The sequence below is a fragment of the Triticum aestivum genome, chromosome 5A, assembly GCF_018294505.1.
Source record: "Triticum aestivum cultivar Chinese Spring chromosome 5A, IWGSC CS RefSeq v2.1, whole genome shotgun sequence".
Taxonomy (NCBI): domain Eukaryota; kingdom Viridiplantae; phylum Streptophyta; class Magnoliopsida; order Poales; family Poaceae; genus Triticum; species Triticum aestivum.
This window is the reverse complement of record NC_057806.1, coordinates 667,537,977-667,554,535: the sequence shown is the minus strand read 5'-3', so window position 1 is coordinate 667,554,535 and position 16,559 is coordinate 667,537,977. Positions and strand designations below refer to the sequence as shown.

Here is a 16,559-nt window from a genome sequence, read left to right as displayed (position 1 = left end):
TCTGAAAACATTTGTTAAAGCTTACCACAAAAAAAATGAGAATTTTTGATTTTTTTTTTGAATTTACTGTTCGTAAGCTAGTTGGGGACTTTCCCCAAGCTAGTGAAGTAAAATTCAGTTGTCCACTTGGATCAATCGTGAGACCTAAATAAAGTACATGAAAAAAATAAAAAAAATGAGCTCAGATGAACAGCAAAATCCTAAATAAAGTACATGAAAAATATATAAAAAATGATTTCTTTTTGTGTGAGACATTGACAAATGTTATAAGAGGTAGCAAAATTTTCTCATGAAATACATATGTGGAAGCCGTGTTAAAACAAACAAAATTGTTGCTTCAAAAATGCCATTTTCAAAAGCATTTTGGTGCTAATTTTTTTGCCATGACTTCCAGGAATGTCATTACAAAATGAAAAATTTCCAAGCTCTGAAAACATTTGTTAAAGCTTACCACAAAAAAAATGAGAATTTTTGAATTTACTGTTCGTAAGCTAGTTGGGGACTTTCCCCAAGCTAGCGAAGTAAAATTCAGTTGTCCACTTGGATCAGTGGTGAGACCTAAAGGGACCCGATAAATCACTGTCGTCAACGGCTCACTATTGTCAAGTGCGCGCACGGTGTTTTTCTTTTACACTCGAGCATACTGCAAAAGTCAAATCGTATTACCGATGGCACTGCGGGGCTACACGTCAGTTCGATTTATTGCTTCGGCAGAACTTTCGATTCAGTTTTTTTGTCTGCGAATTACTTTCGATTCAGAGCAATGCTAGACTTACGAAAAGATAGCTACGTACCTTAAGTCGTCCTGTTGCTTTCGTTTAATCTTTCTTTGCGCAGGCATGAAAAAGCAAAGTACGTGCCTGAACACGCGGCGCGCCGAAATCAACGGAGCAAGAATCCTGCGGCGTGACCATAGTTTCGTTAAGAAACAAGGCTTGAGGTTAACGTCGTAGTATTTCGTGCAAGGCTTGAGGCCACGGCCTCACCGCGCCGTCGTCAGCTGCTCATTATCACTTCTTGGTTGCTACTACATACTGTATATCACTACTTGGATAAGCAACAGGGTCACCGGATGTTTGTTGTATTTTGTACGTCCGGCGATTCAGCTCACGGCCTCGCCTCGTCATCTATTACTTATTATCATTTTATGTTGATACATAGTAGTGTCTCACACCTCAGCTGCAGCTCATGCATGTTTGTCCACCGTCACCCTTCACTTCCACTCCTGCGTGTCGCAGGGGAAGCAGTCTTCTTGGGCGATCTCGGTGATCTGGACGCCGGTGTCGTAGACCTCGCCAGCGCGCCACTGGCGCGGCAGGACCTCCCGGTCGGTCGAGACCCACTTCCCGTCGTACCCGCCGGTCACCACCGCCCTGAGCTTCAGCGGCCCCGGTGGCGCCAGGCTCGTGCTCCACGCCGGCCCGTGGTCGCGTGTCAGGGATGTCCAGCTCGACGACGAACAGACCTGCGCGACGTCGACTTGGACGATGTCGGTCTGTCCGCCCTGCTAGAGGATCGTGATGGCCAGCTCGCCGGGCGCGCGGCTCCGATCCTCCACCCGCACCGAGAGGTTCTTGCCCGAGTACTCGCACGGCACCCTACACATTCGCGGCAGCGTTGACAAATCGTGAGCCTAGCTGTTTCCAACCTCGATGCTCCGAGACAAATGGAGTCGTTTATGTATTCATGACAGCAGGCATGCTCGAGCGGCGCTGTTTTTGTTTGTTATTACCTCTTGTATTCGACGTCGACGGCGCCGAGCTTGGTGAGCCGCCCAGCCATGCCGGGGCGGGCCATGGCGGCGAACGCCGGGCTGCTCAGCACGAGGTCGGTGTCGTTCGTCTTCGTGCTGGCACGGTCCGTGACGACGACCTTCACGCCGGCGGTAGCGCAGAGCTCCTCGTCCTTGCAGCGCACCTGGAAGCACGCGCCGCAGCCGACGCCTTGTCTGTACAGGGCAGGGCCCGCCCCGGCGAGCAGGTCGCCGTTGAGGGACGCGGCCGCGGCGCCGTACCGGCAGGAACCGGCTGCAAGACACCACACACCACAATCGAACAATCAGAATCATGCATGTTCCATGTATAGGTAGAAACAGAGCATGTGTATGCAGGTATATGAATCGTACGTACCGGCGAGGGTGAGAGAGGAGGCGTAGCAGGCGGCTCTGGTGCGGTGCATGCAGCGGTCGCATGCGGAGGCGGGCGGCGGGAGGGTGCAGAGGAAGAGGAGCGGGAGCGGGAGCAGAAGGATGGAGCAGCGAGAGACGGCCATCTTCTTTTCTTGCGGGTGGTGGTGGTGGATCCATGTGCCTGACGACTGCTTATATACACCACCACCACGACCTGCCACGGTGCACACCACTCAGGTTCTACAACTACAACCTCGGTGATCTTGTTAACTGACTTTCTTCTAGAGAGCTCGACAGATATACCAGGGTCCCTCCTACCATCCAATTACATGTTGGTTTAAAAAAATGTCTCTTATTTTTTTTCTGAAAAGGCCTACATATTTTATGCATCATATGTCCTTACAAACACATTCATACAGAAAAATAAAATTACATTCAAATACTTGAGTGGGTTGAAGTCTTCTTTCTTCTGTATCCACTGGCAGGTGTGCCGCGAGCATAGCTCGATTTTGCCTATGAGTCTCCGTCTCAGCGGAGTAAACCTTTTGAAACCCAGAAACTTGTAGAAGCAGTGGCCGGAAAGTTGTCGAAGCAAACCAGCGAACACCGACGGCTACGATTTGCAAAGCACTGCCGCCCTGGAGAAGAAAAGACCATTAAAAGCCTGTAAAAACTTTGAGGACCATAAAAGCTGGCCGAATCCATATGCATCCATCAAAACCTAAACAGAACGGATCTTGGAAGACCCGTTACCCGTTAAAAATATGTTCTACATGCCCTCTGTCGAGGATAAGCACACCAAAGAGACGGGAAAAAGAGAGGAGAGATATTATTCCTACACTAGAACAACACCGTCACTTTGCCGTACCACCCAAACTCGAAAGATTTCTAAAGCAAACCAGCAAAAAAATCACTCATATCGTTTACACGATGCCTCGGGAAGCCGGGTAGACCATCTGGGTTATTGATAGAATTAGTACCGCACCGATCGATCGCACTATGTCAATTCGATTGATCGCTTGATGCTGCACGCAAGGTATAGTGCGCTTAATTTAGCATGCATGCACCGAATCTTTCAGGCCGCTCCAAAAATGCTCAGAACTTTTGATTAAAAGCGTCCTCCTGTTGCTTTCGTTACACATTAATTAATCTTTGCACTGTCCATAATAGGCACAGTTTGGACTGAGCACGCGTCGATCAAGATCGGAATGGTTTGATTTGCATCCACTCAACTAAAATTAGGCCTAATCAACTACACAATCTATTCCAACATTTATAGATTAGCGTGTGGATGCAGACATACTACATGAAGTTTAAGGACGTGCACGTTTTGCTCGTTTGCGTCACCTCTGTGCCTGAATTTTGGCCACCGTTTTCCAAAAATGGATAATTTACGCGGTGCGATGGCGCCGCCCCTGGTTGGTGGCGGTGGACAGACATACAATGCACTCCCGGAGAATCTTGGCTGGCTTTCACCGGCCAGCACCAACATAAATACATTTTGGACAGGAGACCTGCTATACGTACAACATTCTCACGTCCGAACACACATACGATTGTTGTTGCATGTGCTTTCGTCCAATTAACCAGCTCTATGGGAAAAGAAAAGGAATGCAGCATGGGGTCTAGTAGAGACACATCAGATCGTACGTACAAAGATCGTGTGCAAAGCAATTTCGTTTGGACAGTTCACTACAAGCTTCAATGGCCATCGTTATCATACCGTGAGGACTGAGGAGTAGATGGTTGTAGTTGCACTGATGAGTGGCTAAATTTAGGGCATTTCTAACCGGCTCCCCATAATTGGTTAGACCGGCACCGAGCCGATCAACAATCCGTCGTTATTGGAGTATATTTTTACACGGGCCCTAGAAATTGCCTTATTTTTACTTCATCGGTTGGCGACCGAGTAAAACGTTGCGCCCTCTCTCTCGTGTCCGCCACGTTGTTGCATCTTCGTCGGTGCGCGTCCTGCTGGCCCCGCCGCCACCTTGTTCCATCCCTTGCCCACTGCCGCCATTCTGCTAGTCGGCTAGCCTGTTTGGCCCCCGTCGCCGTCGCCAGAATCAAGGTGAAACGCCGCCGCTGTCGTCATTGTTGATTCGTCCGATTTCTTTCGATTTTCTTCTTTTTCTAGCGGCCGTCACATCTCATCTTGCTTGCGCACCGCTGCATGTAACCCGCCGCTCGCCAGTTCGGTCTAAACCACGCCGGCCGGCTTGTGCACCGCCACCGGACCCCAAGTGTTCGAACAATTGCCTAGGTGAGTTTTTATTGTTTGTTTCTCGTTGAACCGAGCCGTTTGGTACAACACCAACGAGACTCCGGTTGAGCCAGAGTATGATATGAACAAGATACTGTCATTTCTTGAGCATCATCATTGGCAACGTCTAAGTGAGTCCTAGTTGTTATATGAAATGCTATTTGCTACATTTGAACCATTCAACGTGTTTAAATTTGAATAATCGATTTGTAAACTATATTCGTAATTTGGTTGAACATTCAAATTTATGTTAAGTTTTTATATGTGTGCTAATATGTAGTTGCAATTTATACAAGAACTACAAAGTTTAGAAAAAAAAATTACTCCTTTATATTTAGAGGATCGGCTAGGTCTGGCCAAAACTTAGTAGAGTATATATACTCCACTAAGCTTTTTACTCAAGTAAGTTTTAGGGGATTAGTTAGAGGTGCCCTTATAGCATCTACAACCGGACGTCTCATATTCATTTCAGGCGAACGAGCAGCCTGACGGGTCATTGACCGGACAGAAAAACGTTGTCCAATCGAAACATTCAGACCGGCCGACACTCTCATACAAAGCTTATATCTGGGGCGGATATGGGGACGCCCAGATGCGTCCACTTCATAGGACTGGCAGCAAGGGCCCCGCGCCAAATCGCTTGAAGATGACCCTTTTCTTATGCAATCTATCATGTTTCTCTCCTCTTTCATGCCTCATCCGCACAGTCGCCATCGTAGCTCTGCCGTCATGCTTCGCCACCGTCCCTAACCCACCACACTTGCACCGGAGACCCCAACCAACAACACCTCTGACCGTGCGGCCATCGAACGACACCCCGGTATGTCCAACTCCTCTGGACATACACCTTGTGCCCTACGTGCTCGATGAAATACCCGAACAGTTTTCTTATTCTTTTGATCATTTGTAGGCCACCGATGGATTCATCGTCAGATGATGGCTATGGAAACACAAACCTATACAAAGAGTTCATCGAATCGTCAGATTCGGACGACGAAAATACTGAAATGATGATGATAATGAGCATCCAAACAGAAATTGAGAAGGAAGAGGAACACGTATTGAACTTCAAGAGTTCGATAATGGGCCGGAGAGTTATTCCCCGTGATAGGATCATTGACGCACAACTCTTGTACACAGACCACTTCAATTGGACCCAACATATCATGAAGGTTTCTTTCGACGCCGCTTCCAGGAGAGCAAGCTTTGTTCTTGCGCATAATGACTGCCGTGGAGAAGGCTAATGACAACTTTAAGCCGAGAATAGATGCGTCGATAACTTCATGGTCAACATGTGCACATGCAACTTCTCAATGATCTTGTGGAGTATATATGGATCCATACTGGAAATTGCTGAACTATGAACACATATGTTTTTATGTTTCAGTTATGCACAATGAACAAATTTTATGCTTGGATTATATTTGGACTATTTATTTTTATGTACGAATAATTCGTAGTCGTGTGCGTTACTCATTGTTTGTGTGTGATGCTCAGTGTGCATATGTTTGCATGGATATGAGTTTGAAAAGTAAGGTTACAAATGCGAACATTTGAGGGCCGGGCAGACGCTGTCCGCGGTCGTATCCGCGGTTTGCCTAATCCGGTCGTAGATGCTCTTAATGGCGCACTGAGTCACCAACTGTGCTCAGCTCAGTTCAGACGTGTCTCAAATGTACTTCTGCTCATTACAGTATTGCATTTTAAGTTTTGTGTTTCGCCCGTCGTCCAACAAGTTAATCAGCTCGCCACCAACGACCCATCCACCCGATGGAGCTCGCGCGCCCATGAATGAAAATAGCTATGTCATCGAGCAAAGAACATCATTGCCGAAAGCAACCGAGCATGAGTCCTGCGGCGCGCCGACTTGCGACGTTATTATTCATCGAGTATTTTGTAGTACGTCCGGCGATTCAGGCCACGGCCTCGCCGTCGTCAACTACTCATCATCACTTCATGGTCTATACATACTACAGTAGTATCTCACACCTCAGCTGCAGGCTGCAGCTCGTGCATGTTTGTCCACCGTCCCCCGTCATTTCCACTCCTGCGTGTCGCAGGGGGAGCAGGCTTCTTGGGCGATGTCGGTGATCTGGACGCCGGTGTCGTAGACCTCGCCGGCGTGCCACTGGCGCGGCAGGACTTCATGTTCGGCATGGACCCACGCCCCGTCGTACCCGCCGGTCACCACCGCCCTGAGCTGCAGCGGCCCCGGCGGCGCCAGCCTCGTGCTCCACGCCGGCCCGTGGTCGTGTGTGAGGGACGTCCAGCTCGACGACGAACCGACCGGCGCGACGTCGACGTCGACGATGTCGGTCTGGCCGCCCTGGTAGAGGATCGTGCCGGCGAGCTCGCTGGGCGCGCGGCTCCGCTCCTCCCCCCGCAGCGAGAGGTTATTTCCCTCGTACACGCACGGCATCCTGCACATTCGCAGCAGCGTTGACAATCAGAGACAAATGGAGTCTTGTATGTATTTATGACGGCAGGAATGCTCAGCGGGCGCTTGTTTTTATTTGTTACTAGATCATTGATGGCGCGCGTTGTTGCATCCTTCTATTTTTTCAATAAAATGATAGTGATAGAAGAAGAGGTTTGCAACGAATGAGTGCAATAGTTCGGCAATAGGTTGTGAAGAAGGAAAAGCATGTAGTAGAGGAACTATCTCACAAAAAAGTAAGAATTCTAGGGACAAAGCCAACAATTTGTACTAAATCCTCCACTGCTCACAAAGCTTAGCAATTAGTTTAATCAAGCAACTGTATGTTTCTTATTAATGAATAGATAATAAATTGCTTAAAAACACTTTTAAAGTCAAGATTTCAACATATACTTCATTACTCATATCTGTATGAACTCCTATCAAAATAGGAGAAACTAAACTCACAACTCTTAACTATCTGGTCGATTGGTAATGCAGAGCAACCATCTGATCTACCCTCAAAGGAAAAGCAACCATCTGATTTGCACGTGTGAGCAGATTTTATTGACTGTTACCGTCACCGTAAAGTTGATCAGTTGACACTAATGTAAGCAAATTCTCACTTCATACATCATGGACATGCCAATGGAATATCACATAGATGGCATAACTGTCATGACCTCTTTAACAGATTGAGAACTCATGCGGCATGGCTCCAACACTTGTTGGGAACGGAAAGAACTTCAAATATGTAATATATGCATACATTTTTAGTTTCCGCAATATATGAGAGCATCAACCAGAACATATGTGATGATTGGAGTAAACTTCACAAGAAGTGCCTTATGCAAAAAACGATCTATTGGCCCTCTAAAAATTACAAATTATGGAGTGCATTCAAATAAGCAACAAAAAAGTTGTGAACTCAGCTGTACAACCAATTCAGATGTTTTTTTTTTCAAAAAAATGGGTTAAATTTCAACGAAGAAAAATCTCCAAGTATCTGTAATATGGCTGGCAAGGTAAAAGTTGCTCCACAACCTTATCTCTCGATATGTAGTTCATCGTTCCCGGACAAATAAAAACCTGACCAAGCAAAAGCCATACAATATTCGACATCAGTTTTAACAGTAGGAAAAATGAAAAAAGAAACTCCATAGAGTAGAACCTAACTAAGCTGACAAGTTGTATCTTCTTTAGTTCATCAATTGCTATTTCCAATCCAACAAGATTTTCAGTTCCATTCCATAGATGTGGATATTTTTTCATGGTTCTTCATAAATCTGCAGTGATATTAAAATTCTCCATAAGAGTTGGCCAAGGCAATACATCAAATTTTGCAAAATCGCAATCCAAAGAAATTGGTAATATCTATTTCAATAGAAAAATTGTTTGAGTGTACATAATCAGTCTCTCATATCTTCTTGGCGAGTTATATAATATCTTCACAGATGTACATAGAGTGAAAAAAAAGAGATGTTACATACTCGTCGCATGAATATGCAAATTAAATAACTATTGCCCAGTAGAACAAATGAACTTGTTATACTTCCATTCTTATACAGTAATAAAAAAAATTAAACAATCACTTGCAGGAAATATCGAAAAGCTAATAAAAAGATGGATCTGGTAGCAGAGAACTACGAAATCACTGATCAGCTAGGCCTAGGTGTATTCGAGAAAAATAGTAGTTGAAGATACATAATGCAAGTCTGCAACCTGTAATGACACACTCGAATTGATGGAATATAAGAATACACATTATGAAGGTGAAGTGCATATCTTCAGTCTAAACAAAAATGATTTCCCTGAAAGATAAACGGAGGAAAGTACATGGCGTATGGACATATGATTTATCTGTCAGCAGTTCCCCTTTCATATGAATGAATGACTCTAGGAGAAAGAAAAATCCTTCATTGCGCTTTTCGACCTGCAGTAACCAAAAACTACTGGTCAGACGGTGGCCATTTTGATACTCGTGTTTGCCTAAAATTTCATTAAAATCCCTTCCATGAGTAATCAGTAACATTCAGGTTGCAATATCATAGCCCAGAAAGACTAATTTTCAACTATATCATGGAGTTCTATTGGCCCGAGTGGAGGGCGTGCAGGTGAATGAGCTAGGTCGGGGCGGCGTCGCTGGAGCACGTCCTGCTGGCGGCGGCACTCGACCGCGACGGAAGAGGGAAGAAGGAACACGTACTGCTGGAGGCGGCAGAGGGAGATTGTGGATGGATAGAATGAGAGAGCAAAGCACCCTTTATGGTGCTGCCATTGCCATTGCCAAGAATATATAGGCGCGGGGTGCCAGTACAACAAGGATGCAGGTGCATCAGTACATGAGAGAGAGAGTGGGCGCGGGGCTCCAGTACGTGCATGGGATCATGGGAGATGCATGCAGTACGTGAGGTAGTGGAGCTAACTGCTAACACCCCGCCGCAGGTTGAGCATCCGGCGGCCGGACGCACAAGCTGGACCGGAACTCTTGGAAAGCCGCCGTAGGTAGTCCTTTGGTGAGCACGTCGGCGAACTGTTGAGTGGTTGGCACATGTAGAACTCGGAGCTCACCCAACGCCACTTTCTCGCGCACGAAGTGGATGTCGAGTTCGATGTGCTTGGTCCGGCGATGGTGGACGGGGTTGGCCGCCATGTAGACGAACGAGATGTTGTCGCAGAAGATGACGCTGGCGCGAGGTAGGGGTACAGCGAGCTCGCCAAGTAGTTGGCGAATCCAACAGCTCTCAGCGACTGCGTTTGCAACTGCACGGTATTCCACCTCGGCGCCCGAGCGAGATACCGTTGCCTGTCGTTCGGACGACCATGAGACAAGCCAGTCACCTAGATACACCGCGTAGCCGGACGTCGAGCAGCGCGTGTCTGGGCAGCCGGCCCAGTCCGCGTCGGAGTAAGCGACGAGGTCGAGGGAGTCAGACGGTCGGAGATGGAGCCCATGCGTCGTGGTACCGCGTAGATAGCGCAGAATGCGCTTGGCCAGTGCACGGTGGACGTCGCAGGGGTCATGCATCACCAGACAGCACTGTTGGACGGCGTAGGCAATGTCTGGCCGTGTCATGGACATGTACTGGAGGGCGCCGACGATGCTGCGATACTCGGAGGCGTCAGAGACGGGGGCGCCGTCGCTAGCGGACAGCTTGGCTCGCGTGTCGATCGGCGTGGGCGCCAGCTTGCAGCCCTGCATGTTGGCGCGCTCGAGCAGTTCGTCGGCGTACTTGCTCTGGGAGAGGAAGAAGCCATCCTTGGTGCGAGTGACGGCGATCCCGAGGAAGTAGTGTAGAGGCCGAGGTCTTTCATGGAGAACTCGGTCGACAGGACCTGCTGGAGACGTTGTAGGAGCATCGACGTCGAGGCGGTGAGCACGATATCGTCGACGTATAGCAGAAGATAGGCAGTGCCGGTGTCGGAGTGGAGCACGAAGAGCGACGGATCCGCCCGCGAGCTGATGAAGCCGAGGCTGTGGACGAAGGCGGCAAACCGACCAAACCAAGCTCGCGGCGCCTGCTTGAGTCCATAGAGGGACTTGTCCAGCAGGCACACGTGCTCGGGACGATCGGCGTCGACAAAGCCGACCGGCTGCTGGCAGTAGACTTGCTCGGAGAGATGCCCATGGAGGAACGCGTTGTTGACGTCCATCTGGTGTACTGGCCACCGGCGTGCGGCGGCGATGGTGAGCACGGCACGGATCGTGGCCGCTTTGACCACCGGAGAGAATGTCTCGCCGAAGTCGACGCCGGGGCGCTGAGAGAAGCCGCGCACCACCCAGCGTGCTTTGTAGCGTTCGAGCGAGCCATCAGACTTGAACTTGTGGCGGAAGAGCCATTTTCCGGTGACGATGTTTGTGCCACGAGGTCGAGGGACGAGGCGCCATGTCCGGTTCTCCATGAGAGCCCTGTATTCAACCTGCATAGCAGAAAGCCAACATGGATCTCGCATAGCCTCACACACGGTTTTAGGAATGGGTGAGATGGTTGATGGGGCTGTAGTGGCATGGTGTTGTTCATATTTGGGGTTAGGGAAGAATTTACCAGCCTGGGCTCTTGTTTGCATTCTGTGGGTAGGCACAGGAGGGGGTTGACGTCGGGGAGTCGGGGCTAGCGATGGTGTGGGAGCGGCGACCGTGTCGGGCTGTGGCGGAGAGGTGACCGGGTCGGGCTGTGGTGGAGAGCGGGCTGGTGAGAGAGCTCGAGAGCCCGGCGTGGCAGCATGGTGGGATGGAGGTGGAGAGGCCAGCGAGGTGGTGTTTGTAGCTGGCGCAGCCATGGGCGGAGGTGATGGCTAGGAACGGGTATGGGTGGGTATGACAGGGAGGTCATCGAGGAGATCAGCGACCGGTGCAGTTTGTGGTTGGTCGGTGCGGAACGGAAAGCTGTGTTCATCGAACACGACGTGGCGAGATGTGATAACCCGACCAGTGGCACGGTTGAGCCACCGGTAGCCTTTGTGATCTGCGGTGTAACCTAGAAAGACGCAGGGGGCCGAGCGTGGCGCGAGCTTGTGAGGTGCAGTGGCTGCTAGGTTTGGAAAACACAAACAGCCGAAGACTCGCAGGGTGGTGTAGGTGGGGTGGACACCGTAGAGGAGGAAGAACGGTGTTTGGTTGTGTCGTGGTCGGCACGGTCGTCGGTTAAGGAGGAAGGTGGCAGTGTTGAGGGCTTCAGCCTAGTATGGGAATGGCATGTGTGCGTGTAGGAGAAGTGTTCTTGCAATGTCATTGAGTGTCCGGAGTACACGCTCGGCGCGGCCGTTTTGCGGCGATGTGTAGGGGCATGACAAGCGGAGCACGATGCCTAGCGATGAGAAGAATTGGCGTGATGCATGGTTGTCGAATTCCTTCCCATTATCGGTTTGTACAGTGAGTATGGATAGGTTGAAATGGTTGTGGATGAATGCAGCGAACGTGCGAAGAGTGGGTAGCACATCGGACTTGTGACGGAGCGGGAACGTCCATACAAAGTGGCTGTAATCATCAAGTAGGACGAGATAATACTGATAACCGGAAACACTAAGCACGGGAGAGGTCCATACATCACAATGTACAAGCTGGAAAGGGAAATACGACACATGTTCGGAAGTGCTAAATGGTAGACGAACACTTTTGCCTAGTTGACATTCTTGACAGACAGTGCTAGGGCTAGATATATGATCCAGCGACGAGCCCGTGAGAGTGCGGTCCAAAGCATCGGCGCCGAGGTGCCCAAGACGTTGATGCCATAGATCGCGGGTGACGGCAGCCAGGGCATGGTGAGTGTGGCTTGGTGGCGATGGGGAGGACATGGGGTAGAGCTCGTCGTCGGCGGAGTTACATCGGAGGATCACCTTCTTCGTTCTTCGGTCCTTAACAGAAAAACCAAGGTCATCAAACTCGACGTTAACAGGATTGTGGCGTGCTAGGGCTTTGACAGATATGAGATTCTTGATAAGGTGCGGGAAAACTAGAACACGTTGTAGGGAGAGAGGTGAGTGTGCTGTAGGAATGGTGTGATGGCCAATGTGCGTGGCGGGGAGCGAGGATCCGTCGCCAACTACTATGCAAGAGGAAGAACAGGGAGTAGCAGAGGAGAGCATACCGGGAGATGACGCCATGTGGGTGGAGGCGCCGGTATCCATGTACCAGTCGGAGCCAGGCGGCGCAGGCTGCTGTTGCTGCAGAGTCATGGCGTTGAGCGCCTGTACCAAGGCGCTCTGGTCCCAGGCAGGCGGCGTCTTGGAGTTGGGCGCACTACCGGAGAGAGCACCGTACAGAGGATGCGGCGGCACTGCTCCGGCTGTCCAGTGTGCCGGCATGGTTGGAGGCGGCGGCGCCGCGTTGGCGCCGTAGTGCGTAGCCACACCGGCGAAGGGAGACGCGCCAGTTGGGCGGGGCCCAAGGATGCCCGCACCAGGGGCGTGAGGGCGCCAGGGCATCGGCCATGCATGGACCATGCCAGTCCAGGGCGCGGGCGCCGGGGCGTGTGGGCGAGGAGGAGTCCCGCCACCAGCAGGCGGGGCGGAGCCCCCGCTGGAGTGCGAAGAGGAGCCCCTGCCGGAGTAGTTTCTCTTGCCCTTCCCTTTGTAGCGCCCCCCGCCGCCCGAGTTGCGGGCGTTGGTGCCCCCACCGCCTTGCCCCCCGCCGTTGTGGTTGCCTGGCGCACACCGACGTGGAGCGCGGTCTCCGTGCTGTGCTCGACGGATTGCCGGCCCTCCTCGAGCAGAAGGAAGGCATGTCAGCGAAGGAGGGAGGGGAAGGGGCTCTGCATGGTGAGGATGGGCACGGCATAACGAAAGCAGGGGTGGAGACCGCGGATCATGTTAAGCACCTGGTCACGGTCGTCGACGGGAGAGCCAAGGTCGGCGAGACGGTCGACACACTCCTTGAGTCGGGCGAAGTAGGTCAGGATCAATGAGGACCCCTGCTCGATCCGCCGGAACTCGGTGGCCTGAAAGACCACCTGATGCTCGCGGTTCTCCAAGAGGAGGCTGCAGATGGCGGCCCAAACCTCGCCGGCGGTGGCGCCGCGCTGGTGGACGAGCCCGAACACCTCCGGGCTGATGCGATTGTAGAGCCATGACACGATGTGTGCGTCGTCTTGCAGCCACACCGGATCAGTGGGACGAGGCGCGCCGGTGATGTGGTCGAGGACGGCGTACTTCTGGAAGGTGACTTCAAACAGAGTGCGCCATTGGGAGAAGTTGGGCGGGTTCAGGCCGAGGACGAGCGGAACCTGCTAGTTGATGAAGACACCAGCGAGGGGGGAGAGGTCGCGGACGCCCGTGGAGGACGATGCAGTCGGGTCCGGCAGAAAGAGCGGGCCGCGGGCGAACGCAGCCGGCGTCAGTAGGGTCTGGGTGGAGGAGGAGGAGACCGGCGTGGCAGGTGTGCGTGGCACGCCGCCGGTTCCATGGCCGGTGCGAGGGGGAGGAGGAGGTGGGGGATTGGGAGATGCCATGGCGGTTCCAGGAGAAAGGCAGCGGAAAAGTGGTTTAGCGACGAAGGAGTAAACCAGCGTCTGATACCATGTGAATGGATAGAATGAGAGAGCAAAGCACCCTTTATGGTGCTGCCATTGCCATTGCCAAGAATATATAAGCGCGGGGCGCCAGTACAACAAGGACGCAGGTGCGTCAGTACATGAGAGAGAGAGAGAGAGTGGGCGCGGGGCTCCAGTACGTGCATGGGATCATGGGAGATGCATGCAGTACGTGAGGTAGTGGAGCTAACTGCTAACAGAGATGAAGGCAGAGGAGCTCGATCGGGCGGCGTCGCTGGAGCATGTCGAGATCACCGCGGCGCTCAAATGGGGCAGCAGAGGGAGATGGAGCAGGCCCTCGTCACGGCGGCGCTCGTGAGGGGCATCAGGGGGAGAAGAAGGCGGCGCTACCGGGGCGTCTGGGAAAGGGCGGCGTGGCCGCGTGCTTCGTCCCGTCGGTCGCCGGCGCGACCTCCATGTGGCGCACTGGCGGCTAGGGTTGGGGTCGAGCGAACCGGGTGGGAATGGGACAGTTGGAGGAGAAGGGCCTACTCCATTCATCGGGGGAGAAGGCCTGCTAATGCAGCGACGTACACGGTCCCGGATGAACCATGGGCCTTCAAAAATGTTACCCGAGTAGCGACCCTTCGCGAATCAGGCCAGTCGCGGTCCACGGCGCGAGCTAGAGTTATTCCCGCGTGAATCGGACGACCTAGAACTATTGGATCGCGAGAATGGATGGTTGAGAATCTGATAGCCTGAGATGGCTCGAAAAATGCTCGGTTATAATGTTTCTAAATTACCTCTTGTACTCGACGTCGACGGCGCCGAGCTTGGCGAGCCGCCCAGCCATGCTGGGGCGGGCCATGGCGGCGAACGCCGGGCTGCTCATCACGAGGTCGGTGTCGTTCGTCTTGGTGCTGGCGCGGTCCGTGACGACGACCTTCACGCCGGCGGTAGCGCAGAGCTCCTCGTCCTTGCAGCGCACCTGGAAGCACGCGCCGCAGCCGACCCCTTGTCTGTAGAGGGCCGGGCCCGCCCCGGCGAGCAGGTCGCCGTTGAGGGACGCGGCCGCCGCGCCGTACCCGCAGGAACCGGCTGCAAGGCACGACAGTCGAACAATCAGAATCATGCATGCGACATGTATAGGTAGAAAGAGAGCATGTGTATTCAGGTGTATGAATCGTACCGGCGAGGGTGACAGAGGAGGCGTAGTAGGCGGCTCTGGTACGGTGCACGCAGCGGTCGCAGGCGGAGGCGAGCCGCGGGAGGGCGCAGAGGAAGAGGAGCGGGAGAAGGATGGAGCAGAGAGAGACAGCGATCGTTTGTTTTCTTTTCATGCGGGTGGTGGATCCTTCCTTGTGCCTCACGACGGCTTATATACACCTGCCATGGGTCTACAACTACAACCTCGGTCTTGTTCACTGACAGGCACAACTGGGTAAGAGCATCTCCAAAAAACGGTCCATATGCGAATCAACCTATGGTTGGATGGTTAGAGAGACAGTGATATCCCCAGCCAATCTTGATGCTCGTATTTTTTTTAAAAAATAGTTCATATGTAAAAATACCTAACTTTTGGATTTCGAGTGCAAAAAACGCTGCTTCAACAGATGATCCATATGTAAAAAGAATTACATCACCGCCTCCCGAAGATGTAAAATACAACACTCCGGATGCAAATTTGCATCACGAGATACATCTGATGTAAAATCACGGCCGATCGCGAAAGGACCAACCGCCAGTTATTTGTTTTGGACCATCTGTTGGAGTTGCTCTTTTACATCTTCGTTTTGAACCATCTGTTGGAATTGAGCCTTTTTCTGAGATGTAAAAAGCACATTTTGTGCTTCAAATTTTTACATCACCGGTTTGGAGCACCAAAATATACATCATCTATTGGAGATGCTCTAAGTCGGCCGCAGAGCTCGAGAGCTTAGTATGGGAACATATCAACTATACAAAAAAGTAGAATTACATTCAAATTCTTGAGTGGGCGAAGTCTTCTTCCTCCTTGTTAACCGACTTTATTGACGAGAAAATTTCCAATGTATTCATCATCAATTATGATAGTACAACGAATATCAGAAATAATAAAAATTACACCCGGATCCGTAGATCACCTAGCGACGACTACCAGTGCTTAAGTGAGCTGAAGGCCGTCCGTCATCATTGCCCCTCCGTCACTGGAGCCGGAAAAAACTTGTTATAGTAGACAGTCGAGAGGTCGTCATGCTAAGACCCTATAGGACCAACGCAACAGAATAACAACAGCCGCCATTGAAGACAAGCTTAGGTTGAAAGGATTCGACCTGTAGACACATGAACACACACGAACAAAGACCGGATACACGTGGATCTGCCAAAGATAAGCGTCGACCGACTCCCGCAAGCAGGGACGGATCTAAGGGGGGCGAGACCCCCCCCCCCCAACGATCGTCTCGTCCTCGATAACGATCAGTTAATCCCTATTTTTTTGGCTTGCCCGCTTGTCCCGCGCTGGCTTCGCCCCGCTATCCTTCCTCACGCCTTTCTCGTTCACGTGAAAGCTACAGCCCATTACATGCTAAACAAAAATCATCATCATAAAGGAAAATTGCCTAACAGGCCATCATGGAAGGAAAAGAGGCCTGTTAATTGTAGCACGCGGCCACGACCTGATTACGCACTCCCATATCGCTAATCTTTCCAACCGCATGACCCTTTTTTTATCCCTCTCCATCAGGAGTTTGATTAATAAAGCTTGGTGATACCCCTAAAAAAATCGCTAATCTTTTTAAGCCG

General features: G+C 51.3%; 2 protein-coding genes across 2 annotated transcripts; both read right to left on the bottom strand.

Moving 5' to 3' along the window:
* Positions 1-1,076: 1,076 nt before the first annotated feature.
* Positions 1,077-2,275, bottom strand: LOC123108308 (expansin-like A1). Its single transcript, XM_044530130.1, has 3 exons — positions 2,130-2,275; positions 1,733-2,027; positions 1,077-1,598 (listed from the first exon to the last, which is right to left on the bottom strand). Exons 1-3 carry the CDS (start codon positions 2,269-2,271, stop codon positions 1,508-1,510), a joined length of 528 nt encoding a protein of 175 aa, XP_044386065.1. The 5' UTR covers positions 2,272-2,275; the 3' UTR covers positions 1,077-1,507.
* Positions 2,276-6,426: 4,151 nt separating this feature from the next.
* On the bottom strand, positions 6,427-15,115 carry LOC123101762 (expansin-like A1). Its single transcript, XM_044523065.1, has 3 exons — positions 14,965-15,115; positions 14,579-14,873; positions 6,427-6,811 (listed from the first exon to the last, which is right to left on the bottom strand). Exons 1-3 carry the CDS (start codon positions 15,113-15,115, stop codon positions 6,427-6,429), a joined length of 831 nt encoding a protein of 276 aa, XP_044379000.1.
* Positions 15,116-16,559: the final 1,444 nt, after the last annotated feature.